The 26635-nt window shown below is 42.5% G+C and overlaps 1 protein-coding gene across 5 annotated transcripts in view; it reads right to left on the bottom strand.

Annotated features, from left to right (window-relative positions):
• The window catches only part of FSIP1 (fibrous sheath interacting protein 1), a 70707-nt gene extending 45878 nt beyond the window's left edge, over positions 1-24829 (bottom strand). For 2 of the 5 annotated variants that reach the window (XM_085894467.1, XM_085894471.1), the window contains exons 1-6: positions 24510-24652; positions 14168-14311; positions 10747-10954; positions 2614-2762; positions 2129-2204; positions 1926-2024 (exon numbers count right to left, since the gene is read on the bottom strand). In XM_085894467.1, coding sequence (XP_085750593.1) covers positions 1926-2024; positions 2129-2204; positions 2614-2762; positions 10747-10954; positions 14168-14311; positions 24510-24566 — 733 coding nt within the window. In that variant the 5' untranslated portion in view covers positions 24567-24652. The other 3 variants (XM_085894468.1, XM_085894470.1, XM_085894469.1) reach the window with 3 other exon arrangements.
• Between the last annotated feature and the right edge of the window lie 1806 nt (positions 24830-26635).

The raw sequence follows: 26635 nt of genomic DNA, 5'->3' as shown, positions 1-26635 counted from the left end.
AGTTTATCTCATGTATTTCTTTCATGAATACAATTTGAATTATTGTCAGTGTACAGATTTGATGATTGTTATTAAATTATTATTTGTTTGATTTCATTTGCTTGTGTCCGTGTACCTGTTGTGGGTCGAGTACAACTGTGTGCCTCCGTCCTTTCGCGCCATTTTCTTTCCCGCGCGCACATTAATCTCCGAGAGTCTCGACTGTAAGCCTTCAAGGGTGAACTGTTTGGCCATTAGTCCAGGTAGGAGTTAACCCCCTGGACACGACAATATTATTAATTACCTTCTGGAACAGTAGACAATGGCTGTGACATGCTGCAGTTTATTTATCTGTCCCTCACTGAAGGTGGTCAGGACCTCGTTGATATCTGCAGCCGGATAATGTGCCTCCGACTACGTTTCATCCACCAGCTCCTGAATGGGAATGTAATCTTACTGGAGCAACCCCTGGCCCACTGCCTGTTACAAATTGCAGGCAAACTTGGCTATTCCCAGGAAAGTTTTGTGATGGACCTGCAGTACATTAATTTATCTCTGTTTCCTGCCTTGTACCAATGTGTGATGAATGCTTGGCGAGCTTTTCTATATCCTTTAAAATGGTTCGAACTGCAGATCTCCTAAACTGAGAATGTATGCTCTAACAATTACGCCACCGAGTCTGGTCCAGCAAACAATAAGATGGAGGAGGGGTGGAGGGAATAATAAAAACCTTTCAGAGTAATCAAACCCATTTTACAAAGCAAGCAAAATATTGAGATACAAGTAGAGATTGAATGTTGCCATTCATATATAAATAACTTAGTGGAGAATTGCATTAAAAAAATTCAGCGCAAGCATTCTTGTTGGACAGGGAAACAGTAATCAGTAGTTATTAAAACAACAATTTGCCTGTGTTTGGGTCTTCAGAAATGAGAACTAATGGAGTATGTAGAAGAAATGGTCTAATCTCGGATAACAAACTGTCAGACCCCCGACAAACGCGGGTGATGCATTCCTGAAAAATGCCGCGAATGTCGAATGTGTAAATGTTGGGGCATTGTTTCAATAGGAAAAAGGAGGATAGGTTCCCAGCGGTTCGGGATTCATAAGGGAAAATAAAAAAATGCCATGAAAAACCGTAAATATGCCCATGGAAAAACCATGAATATGAGAAGCACAGAACCGCAAATGTAGAAGCAGGTCAGAAAAACCGCGAATACGACTGCGAAAAACCACGAATATGTGAAGCACAGACCGGGAATGAAGAAGGTCAGAAAAACCGCGAATACATCCGTGAAAAGCCACGAATACGCAAAGCACACTATCGTGAATGTCGAAGCAGATCACATTTTATGAACTGCGAAATACGCGGGTTCCGTGAATATCGGAACCGCAAATGTACTCATCTGCACTTTCAGAACAGTACTCATCAGAACTTTCATCTTACCATGACAATCGCCTTCTTCCTGAAAATGCCATTTCTGGTAATAAAGTATTGACTTTGTTGACAATCAGGTTTTAGCTCCCGTGCATAAAGTTTGAAACTTGTTTGACCAACAACAAGTAACAATGTCGATATTTGTGGGGTTTGTTCTATCGGCAATTGATCTCTCTACCAATATTTGGCAGAACAAAAAGTTAAACAAAAGCGAGAATTGTTTTGTCATACATGTCCCCTACAGATGTCATATTCTTTAAAGTCCAAAAAGGGCATAACTCTGTGAAAATTGATGAAAAACCCTGAAACTCGGACTTGTTCTGTAACTTATCATAATGAAGCCATGCACCAAGTTTCAGTTAAATATGTCTTCAGGGTGTGGGGGGAAAAGTCTGAAAAACCACAGATGGGACAGATAGATGGACAGACGGATGGACAGACGGCGAGCAAACCTATTGTCCCCTTTGGTGAAACCAGTAGGGGACTAATAAACAATTATTGTCCTTACCAGGTTCATCTTGTTCTTTACTGCCAAAAGAGCTGGTGTCACAAACAGGCACTTGGGTGCAAAACACTGGTTTTATCAACGACCCCTCTCCAATGATCCCTGATGAAACACCGGAAGCAAATTAGTTTCGTTGGTTCAGGGTAGATCCGTATCATCGTTATGTTTGAGAAATAATGATGTATATCGCTAATTGAGCACATTACCTTGGTGGCTTTCCATGAGAAACGAAATATCAAGGAAATCTTCTTCCATTTCACTTGCGGATATATTTCTTTGAACCTACATCAGAGCAGTACAAAGAAAAAAAAGTTTCCTAAGTTATAACCAAAAAGATAAAATAAAGCAACATTTTCACAAGCATTTAAAAGGAAATTATCTTGCAAAAGTAGCATTCATCCCATGGCCTGATTGTTTCGGTTGTAACTGTTGGAAAGCATTACCAAGAAACAATTATGGGCACTGGGAATATAATAATGATTTAAAAAAGGAAGGGAATGCACAATGTCAAGCCTCAGCAATGCGTTTAACCTGTGTTAGTCCTGTGAAGAGTAAGTTTACCATCAAAGCTGTAATATTCTATAATTTATTTATTTAAAAAAAGAAAAAATAATAATAAATAAAAAACTATTATTAATATTTAATCAAATTTAATAAAGAAATAATTTACAACAAAGGTAAAAACAACAACCTGTTTATCTTCCCTCATCTTCCATTGTTTCTTGGACTCACTCTTCACCATCTCCTCCCTTTCTAGCTTCTTCTCCAGGATTGCATCAAGGCTTTGCATTTTCTCAAGGGCCTTGGTGATCTCCATGTCGATATGTATGATATCTTGGGCTGGCCAGACATGCAACTGCATCAACCACATTGCAAAATGCACGATACGTCGAAAGATCAATGGACCGTGTGCGGATTAGAAAAGAGAACTCGGATACAGCTCCATGGCAAATATTCGGACACGGGACGCAGTGCTCCCTTTAGATCATCGATAACTCAGGTGCTTCATGATGCAAATGAACTTCTTATTGTCAATAACTAAATTGGTTCTATAAGCACAAACTTACATGGACAGCACTTTCATTTGAAAATCACAAAAGAGGGTATCCAGATCTTTCATATTAATGACATCTCATTGGTGCAAAGATGATTACAACATTGCAATTCCAAATGAGAATACCTTTTGTTGCTTATCATCATTTTGTATGGCTTCTGGGTTGCATCATTTTCTGGGGGCATGGCTGTGTTGCTGATGCAGTGCCCTCTGTAGGTTAATGCAAGAATCATGTGGAATGATAAAAACGATATATAGAATGATATTTCAAAAATGTATTGGGCCCGATATGTTCTCCTGGATCAGGCATTACTTGTTGGAAGTAAGCGCTCGACCGAGTGCCCTTCTAGTACTGTGTTTGTTGTAATAGCCATTCTGATATAATTCTGATATAAATAAATGAATAAATGAGTAATGATTGATATTGCGATGCTCATGCAAAAGTTTAGCGTACCGCTTGATTCCTCCTCCTAGACACCTGTCCCCTATTTACATTCCCTTCTGTTTTAGCTCGTTTGTTCACCTCTTTATTATTCTCACGATAGGAATCTTACTTCACAATATTTCTTCATTTCTGCCTCTTCATATTGTTGCGGTTCTGCAAAACCGCATGCCTCTAAAGCAATAGCACCCACCATACAGTGGTCCCCAGGCAGTTATTTTGTTAGTCTTCATGCGGTTACACCTCCCCTCATGTCCAGTGGATTAACGGGATGAAATGAGTTGCATGGGTCTCATAGTTAAGTCTATTAACTATCTATCTCACATTCTGATTTCTACTCCAACCCTTTCCTTTTAGCCATGGTACAAAACAAGCAAACAAGCACACACACCATTCAATATGTGATTGATAATAAGCACACCACACTGCCTCTCATGGTTTGGAACCACCACAAGTCACTACATTATACCGCATGTGCATCGCGTGCCATTATTTCATTCAAATCTGCGTGCCAATTTCCAACCGGCATCTTATGTTACTTCACACCTCACTCACCAAGCCTCACCACTTCGACCACAAACGCCTCCCGCACATGGGAAAAATATTCCCACACCTCCTCGTACCTCGGCATCGCTACAATTCACCACTCTATATAGAGGAGTGCTGCACGACTTGGACTATCCTCAGGACCACGCAATGCTGGGCTGAGCAACAGACATAAATGGCTTGACCACATCTCGCCGGGGATGTCCCGGGTGAGCACACGGAATCGATACGACCTTCGGCCAGTCGCCAGACCACGGCAAGACAGGGGCGGCGAGGAGTGTCACGAGAAGGGCGATACAGGAGTTTGGTACAGGGCCCGGGTGTGCATTTTGACTCATGAGGGGCGGCCGTGGGTGGTGGGGAAAGTCCGTTGATATTCGCCATTCATTCAGACTGCACTCAGAGCACATTCAGGGCCAGGGTGCCGGCTCAAGGAGCACACCATATGTTGAGTCAGGAGCTCTGAACCGTGTCGAACTGGATGGGTGACTGAGAGTTTCTGGCTCCGGAGTCTGGTGGGGCATGGTTGGGGCCACTATGACCCAATGGCGAAGCAGGATTTGGGTCACAGCATGTCGCTTTGGGGTCATCTCCCCACCCTTCACCAGGGGCTTATAAAAGGCAGAGCATGGAGCTGTTCGCTCTTCTCTGCTTTTCGTTGGCTTCTCTTCGTTGCCTGCTCTTTGTTGCCTCTTCTTCACTGCTTCCCCTTCACTCGCTGTCCCACTCTTGGTGTGCGATTGGCAGGATGTGCTTCTTCTTGAGAGCCTGATCCGGGGTGACTGCCGAAACTCCTTGCTGTGCTGGAATGTTCCACCACCCCAGTGCAGACAGAGGGACCAGTGGGGAGTGCACATTGCCATAAGCCTTGGCAAAGTGACTAAGCCGGAGATAGCGTGCCACATCTCAAGGTGGAAATGCTCAGGCGGAGCATCCCATGGAGGTACACACTCCACAAACAGACCTATACATGGCGAGGTTAGGGATCTTTCACCTCACGCATCTTCTCTTCTCTTCTCTTCTCTTCTCTTCTCTTCTCTTCTCTTCTCTTCTCTTCTCTTCTCTTCTCTTCTCTTCTCTTCTCTTCTCTTCTCTTCTCTTCTCTTCTCTTCTCTTCTCTTCTCTTCTCTTCTCTCTCTCTCTCTCTCTCTCTCTCTCTCTCTCTCTCTCTCTCTCTCTCTCTCTCTCTCTCTCTCTCTCTATCCACCTCTCTATCCCGTTTCCTTTGGATGCACAGAGAGCATCATTACTGACTCGCAATCCCATTTTCCTCTGGCACAACACGACACCGCACCCCCCCCCACCCCATATCGCACTCTACACCACACCTCCCACTCCCACACCTTAGACACCACCAGTATTCCTTTCCCCTACCTCCCCCTAAGCATACTGGGTCACGTTAGTCAGATGACCGCGCCAGGTATTTGGAGGCCGTTTATCCTCATCTGCTCTCTTTCTTTCTGGGCTATATCTAATCTTCCTCGTGTGTGTGTATGTGTGTGTGTGTGTGTGTGTGTGTGTGTGTGTGTGTGTGTGTTTGTGTATGTGATGCTGCCTGTCCTAGTGCAAGTTAAGATTGTAGAAGATATAACGGGATAAGTCTGCTCTGTGTCTGCTTTTGTAAGATTGCTTGCCTTTTGTCGCACCCCACAAATTCCTTGCTTTCCTTGCTGTACATACGAATAAACACAATTCACCGTGCCACATAACTCTCCTCACCAATGTAAATAAATGCTTTGTATAGAAATGTTCCCAGCTCGTTTTTGTATTTTCCTCCATTGCTCCAGCATGGCCCGCACTCTAGTTTAGCCAGGACATTATCCCCCAACGATTTGTTTCCTAGCCGGTAGGTTCTTGGCAGTTACGCTCAGCTGCATCTGATCTGGTAAAGTGATCTGGTTTGAGAAAGTGCGTACCGAGGGCATGTCCCCCGGTAATTAGATCACATGACCTTTCGGTAAACGGTATCAGACGGAGGACCCTAAGTCACGTGGTCGAGTTATTGGCGTTCACGGTCGATTAACGACCCGCCGTGTCATGAAGTTAGTCATGTGCGACGGCCTGCGATTCCGGAGAGTCTGATGGGAACCCGAGGTAGCTCACCCCTCGTGGTCTTCCTCACCCCCGACCTCAGGTCCGCAACAATATGTTTAATCACAGTACATTGTTATACGGACGTGAAATTTTCCAAGCTATGCTTTTATTCAGGTTCCTCCACTGTTCTCATGATATGATGAATGTATGTTTCTTGTATTTCGTGTTTGATTGATTCAAGAGTGGAAACAAAAACTGAATTGAAGCACGTAATAAGTGAAACATGCCTGGTTTTAAGAAATAATCAGAAATCTTATAACAAGGGTGAAAATCTGACACATTTGCAATGGAAGACAAGTAATAGAAAAATTTATCTAAGCTTTGTGCTATCCTTGGATGGTAGATGATTGAAAATAAAGCTGCATTAATTCAAATTCAGAGTGACAGCACATTTATGAGCAGACTACAATGAAAGTGTTTTGAGATTATTGAAGAAACTCAGCCTTCACAATAAACCAGGCATCAAGCATTGCCCTTTTGCGAAGGCCATATTTATTTTCATGGAGTGACTGCAAAGGTGACTGGCAGGATGATTAAGGCTACATCATCATTAAGCTTATTTAAGCCACCTGGTTAATTCAAACCTCGTTTAACCTAGATTGTACTGATTTAACTTTCTCACTGCCAACAGCTAATCGGCCCTTCCATTGTTTTCCAACTCTATTCTGATCTACCACCATCATGGCGTTCAATCCTCCACCCCGCTCCGGCCGTGCTTAGTTTAACATGCTCATCACACAACCCACCCCTTGTTTGTCTCGGTAAATTCAGGTTGACGGTGTTCCTCCGTTCCTTTATCCATCTTTTTTCCTATTTGTAAAATCCAGGTTCTGTCCAGTTTTGTTTCCCCTCCAGACTTTATTTGAGATGGCAGCTCTTCATTAGCTCATATCAAATCCCACTCGATGAAAATGGTGATGTGTATGGAGTAGTTATAAATGTGTATTGCTTATGTCATGAGAATTCTGTTAGGGATGGAAATATTGAATTATTGGGGCATCGAGGTAAGGCCCCATACACATGAGCAGTTTTTCCTCAAGTTTCGCTCACAGATAAATTTGCTCATACGGCTCAAATATTTTACGACTGGCTGTTGGCAATGTATTTTTTCAGTGTGATGTTAACACTTGCATCTTTTTGATTGGACAAAGAACTAATTGATTATTACATTAATGATTGCAATGTTTGTTGAGGTACGATGCTTCCAAAAATTGAGTGGAGTGAAAAGGTGACAAGTTATGAGATTGTCGTTAGACTTTAAGCTTTGTGTAAAGATAGTGAGATCAGTTTGGGTAATTCCTGGTTATTTCTGGCTGTTAACATCTCATGTTAATGAACAGTTTCTGGTAGCTTCTGGTTATAGAACCACCCAGTAATTATGAGTAATTTGTCGAGGAAGGGGCTTTCACCAATGTTCTTGCTCCGAGTACATATACATGGTAAAGCAGAGTGCGAGGGGAAAGCAAAGAAATATTAGTCATCATTTGCTTTTTTGTGTACAGTGCGGTGTCATACCATGCTGGGTCAGTGTGCTGCGTGTATCACTTGTGCTTTATCTTTCAGGTTTGGACGATACCCACCTGCTGGTTGTCCATTTGATCGATTAAAGAACCTTTTGGTTTTGATAGTGTATGTATGTATGTATGTATGTATGTATGTATGTATGAGAGAGAGAGAGAGAGAGAGAGAGAGAGAGAGAGAGAGAGAGAGAGAGAGAGAGAGAGAGAGAGAGAGAGAGAGAGAGAGAGAGAGAGAGAGAGAGAGAGAGAGAGAGAGAGAGAGAGAGAGAGAGAGAGAGAGAGAGAGAGAGAGAGAGAGAGAGAGAGAGAGAGAGAGAGAGAGAGAGAGAGAGAGAGAGAGAGAGAGAGAGAGAGAGAGAGAGAGAGAGAGAGAGAGAGAGATTGGTTGTTATCTCCATATGCGGGTTTCAGAAGGTGCAACGGAACCCTCCCAGGGCTTGAAGTAGCCCCCTCCATAGGAATGGTTTTTAAGATCTCTGTGAGGTTCTTCTTTATCATTCCCATTGCTCCAATTAATTATCACTCATACAATTTCAGAGCTCATCAGCTTCCAGGCAATTTGAGTTCATCACTGAGATATTGGTATTTTGTCATTTTCTTCCAATGCTCAGTGTATGTGTACAGTATGTGTATGTGTATGTGTATGTGTGTATATATATATAGTGACCTGCAAAGGTATTCACCCCCTCCAAAGTTTTCACATTTTGATGCCACCTGAGCTTATTTCACGATGCTTTCAAATCAAACTTCATATTTAGAGTCTTCACAAACAACTCCAAATTGATAAGCTAGAAAATGCAGATAAAATGTGAATAAATTAGATTAACAGAGAAAATCAGATGATTCTCATTTACATAAGTATTCAAACCTTTTGCCTAAATAAGCCAAAAACACTTCAGGAACAGAATATTTGTTTGAAATATTACAAAATAAGTGTAATCGGTTTCACCTGTATGTAATCAATGGTTTAATTTAAAAAATCAAACTCCTCCACCTGTCGAAGGAGTATTAAGTCAACCTATAAGGCAAACATGAACACCAAGGTGCTTTCCAAAGAAGTCAAACATAAAGTGGTGGAGAAGCTCCATTCAGGAGAGGGTTATAAGAAGGTTTCAAAGTCACTCATTATCCCTTTGAGTATGGTGAAATCCATCATAAAGAAGAGAGAGACATATTATACCACCCAGACTCTACCCAGATCAGGTCGCCCATTCAAACTCAGCAGCCGGACAAGTAGAAAACCTGTTCAGGATGTCAATGTAATTCCAACAATGACTTTGAAAGATCTGCAAGGCTCTATCTCTGAGATGGGGGTCAGTGTTCATCAATCAACAATATCCCATTCTCCTCACAAAGGTGGTCTCTCTGGACAGATAGCCATTACTGAAAAAGACTCATCTAAAAGCCCATATAGAGTTTATAAAAAAGCATCTTAGTATGATACTGCAGGCATGTGGAGAAACAATTTGTGGTCAAACGAGATAAAAATTGAACTTTTTAGTCAAAATTCAAAGCGTTACGTCCAGCAAAAGTCTAACACTGCTCATCACTCAGTCAATACCATCCTTACTGTGAAGCATGGTGGTGGAAGCATCATGTTATGGGGCTGCTTTTCCTCAGCAGGGACTAGCAAGCTTGTCAGGATAAAAGGGACAATGGATGGTTCAAAGTAGAGGAGAATCCTTGATGAAAACTTGCTTGAGTTAGCAATGAATCAAACTGGGTAGGAGATTCACATTTCAGCAGAACAATGATCTGAAGCACAAGATAAAACTATCTTGGAGTGTCTGGATAAGAAGAAAATTAATGTTTTTGAGGCCCAGTCAAAGTCCTGACTTGAACCCAATTGAACATTTGTGGTGAAACTTGAAGATTGCAGTCCATCGACGATCCCCCATCAAACTTGGCAGAACTAGAGCAATTTTCACATGAAGAACGGGTAAAGATTTCACCATCTCACCGTGTAAAGCTGGTGAAGACCTGCCCAACCAGACTCGTAGCAGTCATTGCTGAAAACGGTGATTCCACCAAGTCAAACTTCATATTTAGAGTCTTCACAAACAACTCCAAATGTTTGGTTTTATTTGAATGGTTTTACAACCAGTGAATTTTGATTTGTACATGATTTTTGCAGATATTCCTGACATGTAACCTCCTTCAACTATAACAATATTTAGTTTGATCTCTTCAGTTATGAATAAACAAGTTCATTTGGAGAAAATTGTTTCTATATAATTCATCTAAATATGGCATCATTGGACAGGGGTGAATACTTTTGCAAGACACTGCATACAAAATCGGAAATAATTATGGAAACGGTAAATACTGCGTTTGAGATGCAAATAACACACAATATCATTGCATCTCATGTGTTAAAACAAAGTGATCCAGAGTACAGTCATGTGTTGATATAGTGCACCACGACTGGTTGTCATGCAAACATTCAAAAAGCCACACGTGCAGAAGGACTATAAAACTAAAGGTGGTGATATAATTAGTGTTTTGAATACCATCGGTCCTGTTTAGGAAATATCACACAGCACCCGTGTCCTTCACAGATTGCAACTTAAGCTGGAACTTCTATTTTAACTTTATCTGTTTTCCTATGTATAATTTGAAATCCTCATTGTGGATCGGTGTGTTGTTGTCTAATCAGAGTTATATCCATTAGACATTCCTTCACTATCATGGTGCTTACACCACATGGGGTATTTGTGAGCAGTATTTGTTGCGTCAGCCTGCTTTAAGCCAGATAACTTGTGATTAATTTTAATACATCTTTAGAAATCTAAACAGTTACTCGAATGTTTTAATTTATCGTAAGACAGTGTCTTCAGTGTGTGAATTACTTTTATTGTTAGAAGTAACATCCAATATATTATATTCCACAAAGTAGATTCTAAGTTGAACATAAGTTTTCGATCTGGCTCTTCAATTAAAGATGTTCCAAGAACACTTTGTAAGCACACATCACAACTCATTAAAGGTTCAATCGAGAAGGTGGATCATTACTAATGTCCTACAGAATAATTATGAGCGTGTCATATTACTTCCCAGAATCAGGCAAGCCCTCTTCTTTTATCAACCAAAGTGTCCATGACAAATTAGAGCACATGCTGATTAACAACCACAAATCAAAGATACAGTGAACATCATTATTCAGCTTACCGTGTCCTTCTGAGTTCCATATTTCTGAATGTTCCAACAAGATTTGCCTTTCATCTTCCAATTCCTCTCGCCACACAGGGAAATTACCCTCACATGTTCTCGCAATACCCGCAGAGCTCTCAAGCTTTTTGGCTTCAAGGTCACTTACAACATTGTTCATGTGATTTTCATCTTCATCACTGGAATCTTCTAACTGAACCTCATGATCCTGGCAGTAATGGTAGAGATTGATGAAGATTAAAACGTTATATACATATTACTACCAGTGCCAAAAAGCAATTGGTTCTGATTACCAAGTGTTGTACCAACCACACACACTGCAGGTTTAAATCCATCATCTTGTGTATCTTACTAAAATTCACCGTCTGTCCGTCCGTCTGTTCCCAGGTATCGCAAAAACGGCTGAACCGATTGCAACCATTTTTGGGTGTGCAATCCTGGGACCCCTTGGAGTAAAATAGGCATAAATATAATAACATGACCCCATTGATGGCTCCCGTAGGGAGCAGGTGCTTCTATTTTATACAAATTGGGTTGACCTGCTTGTGCTCCCATCTGAACTCCTGCCTCATGATGTGAGGAACACAGTTTTAAATCATGTATACCATATGTGTTTGTATGCCTGGTGTTGGCTTAATGGATAGGGTTGTGGGCTTGGGATCCTAGGATCCTGAGTTCAAATCCTGCTTTTCTGTTGAATTAATACCAGGTGGGGTTGACTCTGCCTGTCATCCTTCTGAGGTCGGCAAAATGAGTAACAGCTTGCTGGTAATACTGTGTCAGAGTGGTGACCCATCCAGGATTGTGCCCAATAGCCAAGGAGCCTGCTTAGGCAGCACCAATGCTCTGCACAGAGAATGGTCCCAATGGATGGATATGTGTTTGTCCACTGTCCACTGTCCACAAATGTTTCTGTAATTCATGTAAAAGTACAATGACGTCTACCAAGCTGTTAACTATGAAATGATGTTGCTTAAACATTGAAATTCCACCTTGGTCACTAAGGCTCAAGGTTGGCACAATTGTTGAGATGGCACAATGCTGACAATACAGGACTTTCGAAATGACAAAGGAATGAAAACGAAGCCTTTCTTGTATGTGCTGTGTGTGCGTTTTCAGCGACTCGCTTCTGCCAGGGTGGGCACTTTCAAACTGCCATTGCTTGCTCGAAATCCGGAATTAAAATACTTTTTTTAAACATATTTTTCAGCATTTTTAATGAAAGAGTGGAAATTTCGAAATGGTTAACCATAATTGTTGTGCTCCTGGATGTAAATCAGACTCACAAAAATACAGAAAATATGAGAAATATCCATGGATGAGAGGTGTCGAGTTCCCTCCGTTTCCTGTTAACAGAAGCGAGCGGCAGCAGTAGATAACACACACACACACACACACACACACACACACACACACACACACACACACACACACACACACACACACACACACACACACACACACACACACACACACACACACACACCTCCTTTTAACAACAGATGCAAAAATCTAGTATGATTTCTCTTGTAGCCCTGGAACCAAACAAAACAATACATTAATAACAGCCCTTACAGATCTCACTCGCATCCATCCATTGGGACCATACTCTGTGCAGAGCGTTGGTGCTGCCTAAGCAGTCTCATTGGCTATTGGGCAAAATCCTGAACGTCTCACCACTCTGACACAGTGTACCAGCAAGCTGGCACTCATTTTGCCGACTTCTGAAGGATGACAGGCAAGGTCGACCCGACCTGGTATTAATTCAACAGAGGATGGGGATCTGAACTCAAGATCCTCGGATCCCAAGCCGACCACCCTAACCATTAAGCCAACACCACCCCCCTAAACACGATTAATGGTAAATATCATCTTATAAATTGATTTTGAAGTTATCATGTGCATGGACAAGCCCCTAATATGATTTTCCCATCACTGTTAAGAAACACCCAAACCAGTCTCCCTCAGGGTGGTATACCTGGTATATGACTCCCATGTAAATATAGTTGGAATAAGCTTTGTGTACTTACATTTCATGAAGATGTCCTTTGTGGAAGAATCGGTAGCCATTGCTCTGTTGATACTGATACACAGCATCGTCTTTCCAATTGCGGATATCCATTAAATAAATCACCATGCCTGCCATGATCTCAGAAGGCACTCCCACAAGATTCAAAGTCCATTCACTGGTAAAGATCCATCAGGAGTTTTGGTAGAACTTGCCCATCTATGATACTTCAGGCCTAGCACCAACCCACATGGTCAGGAGTTTTTATAGGACAAACAGCTGCAAGATCTCGGTCCTTTGGGTGAACTGAGAACTTTCTCCAACTCTTTTGTGATGCAGACACATCCCATTCTCTCAGGTACTTTTCCAAGTATTTTCAGCTTTTTTCAGAAGCTTTGTGAGCCATTTTACATAAGAATCCTTATCTTGCACACACAAAATAATGAAATATGCCCGAATCAACATTGCTGCTGAGGGGTCATGCACAAGCGCTGAGCATTCTGGGACAGATGTCATTTTGAAAGTCCCGTATTGGCAATGGTCAATATTATTTATAACTCACTGTTTACCCACCCTACAAGTGAGTATAAATTGTGAATTGCCTGAGGAGAAGGCAGAGCTTGGACTGCACATGTGCATTTGCCCAAAATTTGCTCCTGCCCCATGCCAATAACTCCATTTGTCATGTCTAAAGCAAAACCAACTTGTATATTGCTTTGATAAAATAAATTCATCACTGGGTCATTTTGCTATCCCAGTCAAATGATGAGCACCGTAATCTCGAATCCAATGTAAACAAGCTTATTCTACCCCACTGAGAATGAATGCCTTATAAACAATAACAAGCTTATTGTACATAATGAAGGATTTGACTCAAAAACACCAATGTGTAAACTTTGAAAAAAGGCCAAATTAGAAAGCAGTCCAAGAAAGGTCCATCTGCAAAATATGAAACCAAGTAACCCAACAGAGCTTTTGTCTACCAAAGTCTGATCATTTCAGCAGAGTAAGTGTTCCAGGCCCTTCATTTATGGACAAGATAACGACTTTATAATATAATGGAATTAAGACACATTCCTGGAAGATGACCATTCAAAACATTTTTTTTCAATGTACGGTGTAAGAACAATCTTTTACCTTAGTTTAAAAATAATTCCTTAAGGCTCAGGAAGTCTTTAATTTCATTGCTTTCACTACTGCTCCTCTTATGCAACTTAGAACTATTTATTTATGATAAAATAATAGTCATATAAAGGACTGAAGCATTCATTCTTCACCAACAATTTTGCCTCAAACATATAAGGCTATAGCATTATTTATATGCATTTGACAAGCCAAGGAAATGGAGAAATACTTCAGATGGGACGACAATAAAAGTGTCTGACCATTTATGCAAATCCCAATGTGTCTCACCCAATCGATCTTCAGTTCCGGGCTCAGCACTTCCAAAGTTCCATGCCATGAGTGGGAAACATTGCTTCGACCCCCAAAGTGTTGGGGTGCAGATGCAGGTCGTGAAATACCATCTAAGCTCCCTCGGATAATGTCCATTTGGACCTATTATGGCAGAACACATGGAAATGCTTCAAGTTTGGTTTCCCAGAACATTATGAAATATAGAAGTATACCTTTGTGAAATATAGTAATATTTAACTTTGTGAATATAGTACGAGAACATTGTGAACTGGAAGGGCACTCGGTAGAGTGCATACCATCGGCATGCAATGCCTGATCCAGGAGAACATATCGGGCCCAATACATTTTTGATATATCACGCCATATATCGTTTTTGGCCCGATCTCTAAATGGTGAAGAATCACATTAAAAATTAAAAAGTTCTCATATCCAGATATGGATTCGGATTTTCACCAAAATTGAATCAATTTGGCCTTGTCACACACCCAACCTGTCCATCAAGTTTTGTCCAAATCCATCTCCAACACTTGGAGATATAGTGCACACACAAAAAACAAACAGACAAACAAACAGACAGACAGACAGGGATGAAAATATAACCTCCACCTTCGGCGGCAGAGGTAAATATAGTACTGTAACTTTTTGAAATATAGTAGTTCAACATTGTGAAAAATAGCACGATATCATAGAGAAATATATTACATTAACTTTGTGAAATATAATATTATAATTTTTTGAAATAAAGTAATAGAACATTGTGAAATATCGTGGTATAATTTTGTGAAATATAATAATATATCTTTGTGAAATATAATAATATATCGATGTGAAATATAGTACAATAACTTTGTGAAATATAATATTCTGTCTTTGTGAAATATCGTGGTATAATTTTGTGAAATATTATAATATATCTATGTGAAATATAGTAGTATAACTTTGTGAAACATAATCATATATCTTCGTGAAATATAGTCATAAAATTTTGTGAAATATAATAATATAACTTTGAGAAATATAGGAATATAACATTGTGAAATATCGCACTATAACTTTGTAAAATATATTTGGAAACTTAGTGAAATACAATAATATACTGTTATGATTGTGGGGGTAGATGGAAAAATCTGATGGGGAATATGGCATTGTGTCTACAGAGTTGCTTGGTCCGTGAACGAGTAGGAGGCATCTTAACGTGAGTGAGTGAGGAACCTGTGAGCTTAAATGTTGCGTGTCACCACATGAGGGGTGGTGCAGTGTTAATTAGCCTAGGGAGTAAGAATAAGTTCCCCAGTATGTGATTCCCCTCCGTGATTTTTCCCTTTGTTTTTATATTTCAAGATCGGCAGTAAAGGTAGGGGAACTTGTCCTTGAAACCACAACAAATGGGCAGAAAGCCCCGCCTTCAAAGGTTGACAACAAGAGAAGTCACGCCCTGAGGGACGATTGATGAGCATGACGTCAGAAGCTAGCCGAGCAGGAGAAGCCCCGCCTTCCCGGGTTTGGTGTGAGCAGGCTACGCCCCGGAGGTGGACTATAGATATAGGCATGACCGAAATAAAATGCACAACTTGCCTCTTTTGAAGAGGAAGAAGGAGTTGGCTTGCACATTCTAGGGAGAGCTGTGATCAGTAGGCTGGACATTTGGAGAGGCATCGTCTCAGTGGGCTTGTGCATTTTGTGTAGAGCCGTGAAGAGTGGAGGCATGAGGCTTATTGTTTGGAGAGACGAGAGCAGAGGATGAGCGCACGCCGAGGATGACACGGCCATTGAATTTGTGTTGAGGCAATATGGCTCGCGTGGTGAAATAAAATGCTAGCCTTTTGCTTTTCCTCAAACAGGTGAGGACGATTGGAGCACATGAAGCCATTACACTGGGGCTTTGAGCCTTGATGTGGAGTGCCGCTCGCAGATTGCCTGGTGTGCATTCGTCCCACTATGAGAGAAGCGCCTCGATTCCAATTCAACAAGTACCAGCTCTGGGCCAAACTAAGTGCAGGAATAGTTAAAAAGGAAGATTTTTCTATTTCATTTTGTGCTCCCTTTGTCCGTATTCGAGTCTGTGTGAGAGGTGAAACGACTATAGGATTTATTTACTTTATTATTATAATCATCACCCTTTGAGTTATTGTCCATTGTAAATATTAATTTATTTTCATTAAATGTATTCCTTTAAAAAAAAATTGTAGCCATGTGCTGTCCTGGTGTAGTGCCCCTGTGCTATGCTCCTCCTGGGTGGATCGCCTCTCCGCCATTATGCCCGTTTATGCGCACACATCAATTTCCAAGTCTCGGTTGTAGCTTTCAAAGGAGAAGCTTTGCCATCCGTCCAGGTAGGGGTTAAACCCCTGAACACGACAATATATTTGTGAAATATAGCACTATAACTTTGTGAAATATCATGGTATAATTTTGTGAAATATAACAATATATCTTTGTAAAATATTGTTGTACAATTTTATGACATATAATAACATATCTTTGCAAAATATCATCAAAAAATTTTGTGAAATATTATCATATATCGATGTGAAATATAGTCGTATAACTTTGTGAAATATATAACAATAACTTTTTGAAATATAGTAGTATAACATTGTGAAATATTGCACTACAAGTTTGTAAAATATATTTCTATAACTTAGTGAAATATAGTGGTACAATTTTGGGAAATATAATAATATATCTTTGTGAAATATAGTGGTATAACTTTGTGAAATATCATGGTATAATTTTGTGAAATATAATCATATCTTTATGAAAAATAGCATGATAACTTTGTGAAATATAATAATATACTGTATCTTTGGGAAATATGATACTATAAGCTTGTGAAAAATAGTGCTGCACTATAACTACGAAATATAACAAGTAAAAAAAGACATAAAATGTCATAGCCCCCATTGTTTTAGTAATTTTGCTGTACGGAGTTAAAAGCCTTGCCAATATTTATGTACAACTAAAATAGCCGCCAGTCTACCAGTCGGCCATCTTTGATCAGATCACAAAATAAAGTGAGAATCAGGTGAATGCCATCATATACTGTGTTTCTGCCAAGTTTGAACAAGATCGGACCATGCAAGTCTGAGTAATGGTTGGGGACACATACAAGTAAAAAAATGGCTGCCAGTCAGCCATCTTGGATCTGATCTTGAAAACAAATGACATGCTTACATAAGTCATCGTTCTTTATCTGTGTGGCGAGTTTGAACAACATTGGCAAATGCATATCCGAGAAATGGTTGAGGATGTGTTCAACATCAGGGTTTTTTTAACAACTAAAATGGCCACTAATCGGCCATCTTGGATCTGATGTCGAAAAAAAAATGATGTGCATATGTACACCATCATGTGTTGTCTTTGCGCCAAGTACAAATAATCGGTATGGTTGCAGTAATATAGGTAAAAATAAGATATGGTTGGGGACACACGCACGGACATGAAAATAGAGATCAAATCCATAAGCCCCCATTTCGAACCAAGTCCAATGGAGGCTAATAATATATATTTGTGAAAAATAGTAATATAACTTTCTGAAATATAATAATATATACACGACATGGCCAAAGGAATGCGGATACCCCTTCTCATTAGTAGATTTGGCTATTTCAGCCACACCCACTGCTAACATGTATAAAATCAAGCACACAGCCATGCAATCTCCATAAACAAATATTGGCAGTAGAATGGGCCATACTGAAGAGTACATTGACTTTCAATGTGGCAGCATCATAGGAAGCCACCTTTTCAACAAGTTAGTTCGTCAAATTTCTGTCCTGCTCGAGCTGCTCCAGTCAACTATAAGTGCTGTTATTGTGAAGTAGAAACGTCTCGGAGCAACAACAGCTCAGCTGCGAAGTGGTAGGCCACACAAGCTCACAGAATGGGAGCACCGAGTGCTGAAGCGTGTGACGTGGAAAAATCATCTGGTGTCGGTTGCAACACTAACTACCGAGTTCCAAACTGACTCTGGAAGCAACATCAGCACAAGCACTGTTCATCGAGAGCTTCCTGAAGGGGGTTTCCATGGTCGAGCAGCCGCACACAAGCCTAAGATCACCATGCACAATGTCAAGCATTGGCAAGCTCACCACCATTGGACTCTGGAGCAATGGAAGCGCGTTGTCTGGAGTGATGAATCATGCTTCACCATCTGGCAGTCCGACAGAGGAATCTGAATTTGGCGGAACCAGGAGAGTGCCACCTGCCTGAATGCATAGTGCCAACTGCAAAGTTTGGTGGAGGAGGAATAACGGTCTGGGGCTGTTTCTCATGGTTCGGGATAGGCTCCTTAGTTCCAGTGAAGTAAAAGCTTAACGCTACAGCATACAATGACATTCAAGATGATTCTGTGCTTCCAACTTTGTGGCAGCAGTTTGGGGAAGGCCCGTCCCTGTTTCAGCATGTCAATGCCCCCATACACAAAGTGAAGTCCATACAGAAATGGTTTGTCAAGATCGGTGTGGAAGAACTTGCCTGGCTTGAACAGTGCGCTGACCTCAACCCCATCAAACACCTTTGGGAGGAATTGGAACGCCGACTGCAAGCCAGACCTAATCGCTCAACATCAGTGCCCGACCTCACGAATGTTCTTGTGGCTGAATGGAAGCAAATCCCGGCCGCAATGTTCCAACATCTAGTGGAAAACCTTCCCAGAACAGGGGAAGCTGTTATAGCAGCAAAGGGTGGGACGACCAACTCCACATCAATGCTCATGCATTTGGAATGAGATGTTGGACGAGCAGGTATCCACATACTTTTGGCCATGTAGTGTATTTGTGAAATATACGAGTAGTACGACTAAGAAAAGTACACATCACATTTATGGGGAAAGCAAGCAAAAGTATCCGTGCCCAGTGATGGGAAAAATTTAAGTTAATCAATCAATTTAAATCATTTCATGCACTTTAAAAAGGTTAATTTGGTGCACTCTTGGTTTCACTAATAGCAAAAGTTCTGAGCTGATTAGACCACCCACCGCAAAATGGTGGTGCTACATCAGGCAGCGGAGGTTCAATTTCTCCAAAAAGAGCACAAAATATCCTCCTTGCATCAACAAAATACCCTGCTTGAAATATGCGTTTTTCCATCATTTCAAAAGTGAATTTTGCTTTTCAAACGCAGTGCGGGAAGCATCCGCCATAAACAGGAGATAGACTAATGCATGGACAGACACCACGGTTCGCAATATATAATGGATGACCTCTCTTCTAAGGAACTTCAACACAGAATGAGACCATTTGGCCCATCAAGCCTGCACAATGGTTGCCAACCTATGACCGTTTATTTTTGTATGCAGAGTCAAGGCTCGTGGAAGAGGTATAACAATGAATGCATCAGAAGGCAACATGACAAAAGGAACGGGAGAGAGAGAGAGCGAGGGACACCAACAGCGGAGTTGAATGACAAAATAGAGGGACTTTAACAATGGGGAAGGGAAGAATTGGGTGAATATGATGGATACAAAAGGAAACTTCTTGACCCTTTCCCCCTCGTCTCGCTCCCCTCTCTATCCCTCTTCCCCTTTTTCCTCTCCTCTCCCACCCCCACTCTCCACTCTCTCCCATTTCCCTCACTTTTTCCCTCCCCTCTCTCCCCCAACCCCCTCTATATGTCGTGCTCTATCCTTTTGAGAAGACACTCCAACTCTTAACGAATCACGTCATCGAGTCAATCGATAATTAAATTTAACTTTCTGTTGGACCTCTTTGAAGTTTATTGTTAAACCTTATTTTTAGGTCACAATGCTAACTGAAGGTTTTTCTTCAATCAATGACCACCTTGCACTCATGCAACCTTTGTTCAAAGACTCAGTTTTGGCTACTGTGATAGATCAGGACTGAGCGAGGTGAATTAATAGCCACTGGTAGAGCATGCACACAAATGACTACAAGCCAAACACATTTGGTTGCCAGAGTAGGTATATTGACCTACAGTTGGTTGCCAAAGGAGGTGTATTGACTTACAGTTGGTTGCCAGAGGAGGTATATTGACCTCATGTTGGTTCCCAGTAGTGCACTGGAAGAGGAAGTACCAAAAGGCATGAGTAGGATAAACTGATCAAAAGCACAGAATTATACGAGTGAATCATATGGGAGTCATTATCACACTGAATTATTGGTAATCACAAAGATCCATCAATAATTCAGCGGTTGACAGCTGCTGTTATTAGTTTGTTCAACTTTGTGATAATAATAATCAAACTGTCACAGAGAGCAGGTGGTGCTGAAGTGGCTTCCTGAGCAAGGGTTGCACTGGGTGGTTTGCCATTGCCTTCTCAGTAGTAGTTCACACAGAAATTTGTAATTTGGCCACGGTGCCACCAAATAGGTCACACCCACTAGTCGTGAGGGACACCACGGAGATCTTTAACATCAAGCACCAATGTCGGTGGACAGGCCGCCCAGTTTAACATCCATCGGAGGGACAGCACACGCATTGATGATTCATCCAGGATGTGAAACACCGCAAAGACAGTTTACAGCTGGAAGAAGGACGTGGACGTTGCACACTTTGAACAAGATTTGCTGCACCTTTGCACCTGGGGAAAGTAACACGTGATGTATTAACCGAGAAGGTGAACTGGATTTCGACTTCCGTTTGACCCCCGGCATTTGCGATCACACTTTCTGCTTGAATATCGGCAGAGGATGCTCTGGCACTATAATATAATATAATATAATATATAATTATATTGTTACGGTTGTGGAAATTCACATATCACCATTCAGGTTACCCGAAGATCAGTTATGTCGGTAAGTGTGTGTTCCAGGTTAGATTTCCCCACCAATGTATAACGGGAATTTTTGTGTGCTGGGCTGTGAACCTTTGAGGTAGTGTTATTCTTTTCTGTCTTTTATTTTAAACAAACATCTCCTCACCATCTTCTCCACAAACCGCCATCATCTCCTCACCATCTTCTCCACAACCGCCATCATCTCCTCACCATCTTCTCCACAACCGCCATCATCTCCTCACCATCTTCTCCACAACCGCTATCATCTCCTCACCATCTTCTCCACAACTGCTATCATCTCCTCACCATCTTCTCCACAACCGCTATCATCTCCTCACCATCTTCTCCACAACCGCCATCATCTCCTCACCATCTTCTCCACAACCGCCATCATCTCCTCACCATCTTCTCCACAACCGCCATCATCTCCTCACCATCTTCTCCACAACCGCCATCATCTCCTCACCATCTTCTCCACAACCGCCATCATCTCCTCACCATCTTCTCCACAACCGCCATCATCTCCTCACCATCTTCTCCACAACCGCCATCATCTCCTCACCATCTTCTCCACAACCGCCATCATCTCCTCACCATCTTCTCCACAACCGCCATCATCTCACCATCTTCTCCACAACCGCTATCATCTCCTCACCATCTTCTCCACAACCGCTATCATCTCCTCACCATCTTCTCCACAACCGCTATCATCTCCTCACCATCTTCTCCACAACCGCCATCATCTCCTCACCATCTTCTCCACAACCGCCATCATCTCCTCACCATCTTCTCCACAACCGCCATCATCTCCTCACCATCTTCTCCACAACCGCCATCATCTCCTCACCATATTCTCCACAACCGCCATCATCTCCTCACCATCTTCTCCACAACCGCCATCATCTCCTCACCATCTTCTCCACAACCGCCATCATCTCCTCACCATCTTCTCCACAACCGCCATCATCTCCTCACCATCTTCTCCACAACCGCCATCATCTCCTCGACAGCTTCTCCACAACCGCCATCATCTCCTCACCATCTTCTCCAGAACCGCCATCATCTCCTCACCATCTTCTCCACAACCGCCATCATCTCCTCACCATCTTCTCCACAACCGCCATCATCTCCTCACGATCTTCTCCACAACTTCTCCACAACATCTTCACCACAACCACGTGAAGCCGGTGATTTCAAACACGTCCGCGTGAAGACGGTGATTCCTAACACGGCCGCGTTTGACGGCAAAATCGGATCAAAACGGCGAAAGGGGCGGAGCCAGCCGGGGGTGAAGGGTCGAAGGTGAAAGAGCAAGCACCCCCCCCCGCCCCGAACCCGATAAAAAGCCGTGCTGAAACGCCAAGAAAGCAGTTGAGTTGAGCGGTTGAAGAGATGCCGAGTCGTTGACAAAGGAAAACGGGTTGGAGAACGAGTTGCAGAACGAGGTGGAGTCGGGAAGAGTGCTTGGAGAGAGCGTTCGAGTTCGCGCTGCGCTGGCGTGGTGGAGTCGGGAAGAGAGCTGGAGAGTTCGGAGGTTGGCGTGTGGGCAGAGGAATCGAGGGTCGCCCAGCGAGTCACCAAGAGGGTGGCAGGTAGCCCGCTCTGTCTCTCGGAGCCCCTTCGGTCATCCCGGCTCCGAGCAAATTATAAAGGCTCACAAGCCTGGTTCTTCCTTTCTTTCTGGGGTTTTGCATGAAAGTCTGTGGCGCCTTGTCCATAAGTAACAAACTGATTAAGTGCATGTACATAATAAATAGACATCGGCTGTAGGTTTTTGCTCATGGCTTTTTCCCCATTCCCCCCATTCATTGCATTGCTTGCATGCCTGTGTTGAAATAAATGTCCCCATTTTTGAATGTCACCTGCTCGTTGCGTCCCTTCCTACATTGATGCCATGGAGCGTTCGGAATAATTAGCTGGCTGATTATAAGCCGATAAAATGTACATCTGGTCTGACGGGGCTTGGCGATATAAAACCGCTCAGCAATCGCAAATGGAACGAGCTGCTTAAGCGGCTCGTTTTCGTGCAGGTTCCGTCAAGGTATAAACTCCCGGCATTTCTGTCCGCGTGAATAATTAGGTACATCGACAATTCGGCGATCGACCCTGTAGCGTGTGGACAGAAGAGTTGGCTGGTTTCTGGTGTGTTAAAAACACCCGTAGCTGGGTTTCGGCGTTGACCCGGAAGCTGCGACTAGATTGCCATGTTTGGTGAGCGCATGCGGCCGCAATTGAGCTTAAGGCGGTCGTCCGCATGCCGGAGTGGCGAAAATCGGCGAAAAATAATACGCTAAGCCATTTTTTGTTGACGTATCTCCTCCGAAACTGCCGGACGGATTGTCGCCACTTTCGGGATGCGGGTGCTCTGTGGTCTAATGTACAGCATGGGCTATGTGAGATCGTGTTAGATGGATGGGTTTGGGAATTTTTGGCGATTTTCTATTTTTTAGATCCCGTGGAGGATCTCTAAGTCTTACTCACGTTGTTGTTCTTAATCTTCTTCTTGTGGACTTTTTTGTTTCACAGCCTACAGTTTTCATCGAAACTTCCTGAAACTTGGCACATATATGTAAAAATACCCTGCGAAGACAGGAACCATCTCCGATTTTGAAAATTCCTCCGAGAAAAAAAAGTTATGACGTCAAAATATCTCCGCTAATGGAAATCGCCTTAAAATTATCTCCGAAACTGGGCAAGCTTTTTGAATTGTGTTTGAGGGAATCGAACAGGGCATTAGCAGAGATGAATTACCGCACATATGATGCATCACTATGACGTCATATCAATTTTTTGACGTCATTCCTATTTTTTGACATTTTTTGTTTCACAACCCAGAGATTTGTTTCACAATCTTCGTGAAACTTGCCATGTATATGCAGAAAGCCCACGCGCAGACAGTAACCATCTCCAATTTTGGAAATTCTTCCTAGAAAAAACGTTGACGTTATAATATCGCCGCTAATGGAAATCGCCTATACCATTATCTCTGAAACTCGGCAAGCTGTTTGAAGTTTGTTTGCGGGAATCAAGCCGGGCATGAGCACAGATAATTTATCGCAAACCTGATACTTCACAATGACGTCATATTCGTTTTTATGACGTCATCATTAAGAGGATGAGGATCTTAACTCATTGGAGCTTATTACATTCGTTTGTTTGCACGGCGACGTGTGACGTCACCGCTGAGAGGTGAAAAGACGTCATGACATCATCGGTCATTCACTGACGTCATTACGTCTGCCGTCAACACACAGTCACCACTGAGAGGCGTGATGACGTCATGACATCATCGATCATTCGCTGACGTCATTACGTCTGCCGTCGACACACCGTCACCGCTGAGAGACGTAACGCCACTCCGAGAAAACAGCGTCTGCAATATAAAACCCTGTTCTGTACGTGCTGACTACCTCAGAATGTGCATTTGACCCAGAAAATGTAACAAGAAACATTGTATATAGAGAAATTCTATAAATCACATTGTGAACACCGGATATATTGACGTCCTAACGAAACCTCACTTTAGAAACTTCGCGCCGAGCGCGGGTTTGGCTCGTTTGGTGTTAAGTCGTGGATCATATTTCCCCGAGATGAGGTAAATACCTGTGCCATACGCCATCGTGACCAATAACCATACTCGAGGATCCTCATGCGAGTCATCGCCAGAATTTTTCCTCGACAATCAAAATACACACAAGGATCGCCCAACAGGAAGAAGAAGAAGCGCTAACCAAGCCGAGGCACAACCTCCATCTCACCTGGAAACAGATCGTGCTTGCTTCACTCGGCAGGCGAAACGACGCTTTAAACGGTGCAGGACGTGTTTTTTCTCCGTAACGTTGAACCTTGTTTTTTTTTATCGTTTAAATGGCGTTTACACACAGAGTCGCTTCCAGAGTAACCATGGTAACCGCAGACGCGCCTTTCCACCAGGCTCGGTTTGTTTCTAATTTGAAATCGATCTTGTTTCAAACTTTTCTCTTTCTCCTTACGTTTTCCTTGCTAATGTTTATTTTTATTTTGTGCGTAACAGCAATCTCTCCACGAGGAGTTACCATCTTGGATCCAATTACCTGGAGCCTTTTGGTGCGGCGACAGCAGGGGGCGCTGCATGACGGAGCACGCTGCCCTTCCGTTTCATGACCCCCCAAGTGACGCAGCATTTAACAAGGGCAGACCTAATGACCTAATTAACAGTTTAAGGTACCGGTACCTTTGCTTATCTATCTATACTTCCAGCAATCACTGTGTGTCTGTCTGTGACCGCTGTTTCTCGACAACCACTGTTCCGTTCTAATTGAAACTTGCCAGGTATATTGCTGGGGACCTGAGGATGTGCCTTTTCAAGGTTTGATATTAATCGGACAAGTGATTCCCAAGTTATGGCCATTTATTTACCAAACCAATGACAGGACACGTTGCTGCGGAGGCGTGGCCAATGGGGGTCGGCGCCTTAGTTACCGTGGCGTAGGAGTGGCAATGGTCAATGGCAGCGAATGTCAAGGCAAGCAAAGACAGGGAGGTAAACTTGATTTTAATTTCGATTTTAATTAACTCTGTGTGTGTAAGTATCACAGCAGTTGTTACTTCAATGTAAGCGATAATTCGTGGAATGCATATGAACATTCCATACAGGCACGCACCACTTCCGGATCGTGATGACTTAATGTATTCTAATAATTTCTCGATTTCTTATGCACATTTATAGATAAACACAATGCCCCAATCCAGTCGTCGTTTAAGCCCCTGTCACACCTTGACGATTTAGCCAGCGTATGGCAACTATCAAAATTTATCTAAAACGCTGGCGTACGCTGAACTATTGATGTTTTTTTCAGTTTTGGGTGTGTAATAACGTGTTGGACGTATGCATAACATATTAGTAACGTCCACAAAACGTTTCGATAACTTATAGATAACTTATACCAACGAATTCTTAGCGTGTTGTCGGCGTTCACAACTTATGCCCAACGATAGCCTAACTTCTGCATAGCGCGCAGCAGCGTATTGCCGACGATCATGTGGCGTAGCCGATTAAAAGGCTGCCGCTCAACGATTCAAATCATAACCGCACTAGACATCGAAGTGTCAACATCACCATCATGCCGAAGAAAACTTCGAAGAATGCTGCAAAGAAGTCTCCTGGCCGTGACCGTGGACGCGGATGCAAGGAGGATCCATCATCACCCACACCCTCCCAAATCTACTCACCCTCTGACGGAGAGGATGCTGGTTCCAACGACTCTCGGGCATCGTCGGTGGCATCGTCGGTGGCATCGTCATACATGCCAAAATGCCGTCGCCTCCCAATCCATGGTCTCACCCAGTTCCTTCTCCTCTGTTCACCTCTTCTTCTCCTGGCTCTATTGGCACGCAACTGGTACAGTGTCAAATCGATGAGGTCATGTTGATGTTGGAGGACAGCCAGTAGGTATTGTCGTCTCAGCCTTGCCGGATTCTCCATCTCTCGGATGACATGGACATCTACTCACCATGGAGTCTGGAACACTGACGGGTTCCTCCTGTGAAGCCCGTTTTTATATACCAATTCGCCTAAACGCTGCCAATACGCCATTATACGGTAGCTGTAAGTTTGAAACACGTTCAGTAAGTTCCGTGGTCATCCGGAAGACGTCAATATGCGTTGGAGATACGTTACACATAGGTTCAAAACACGTTACTCATAGGTTAGAAATAAGTTTTGGGTACGCTAGACATTACCTCGACGT

Source organism: Eptatretus burgeri, chromosome 9, assembly GCF_056783735.1.
Source record: "Eptatretus burgeri isolate ZD-2024b chromosome 9, Ebu_testis_v1, whole genome shotgun sequence".
In the NCBI taxonomy this organism is placed as follows: domain Eukaryota; kingdom Metazoa; phylum Chordata; class Myxini; order Myxiniformes; family Myxinidae; genus Eptatretus; species Eptatretus burgeri.
The sequence above is the reverse complement of the archived record's forward strand: the minus strand, read 5'-3'. Positions and strand labels throughout refer to the sequence as shown.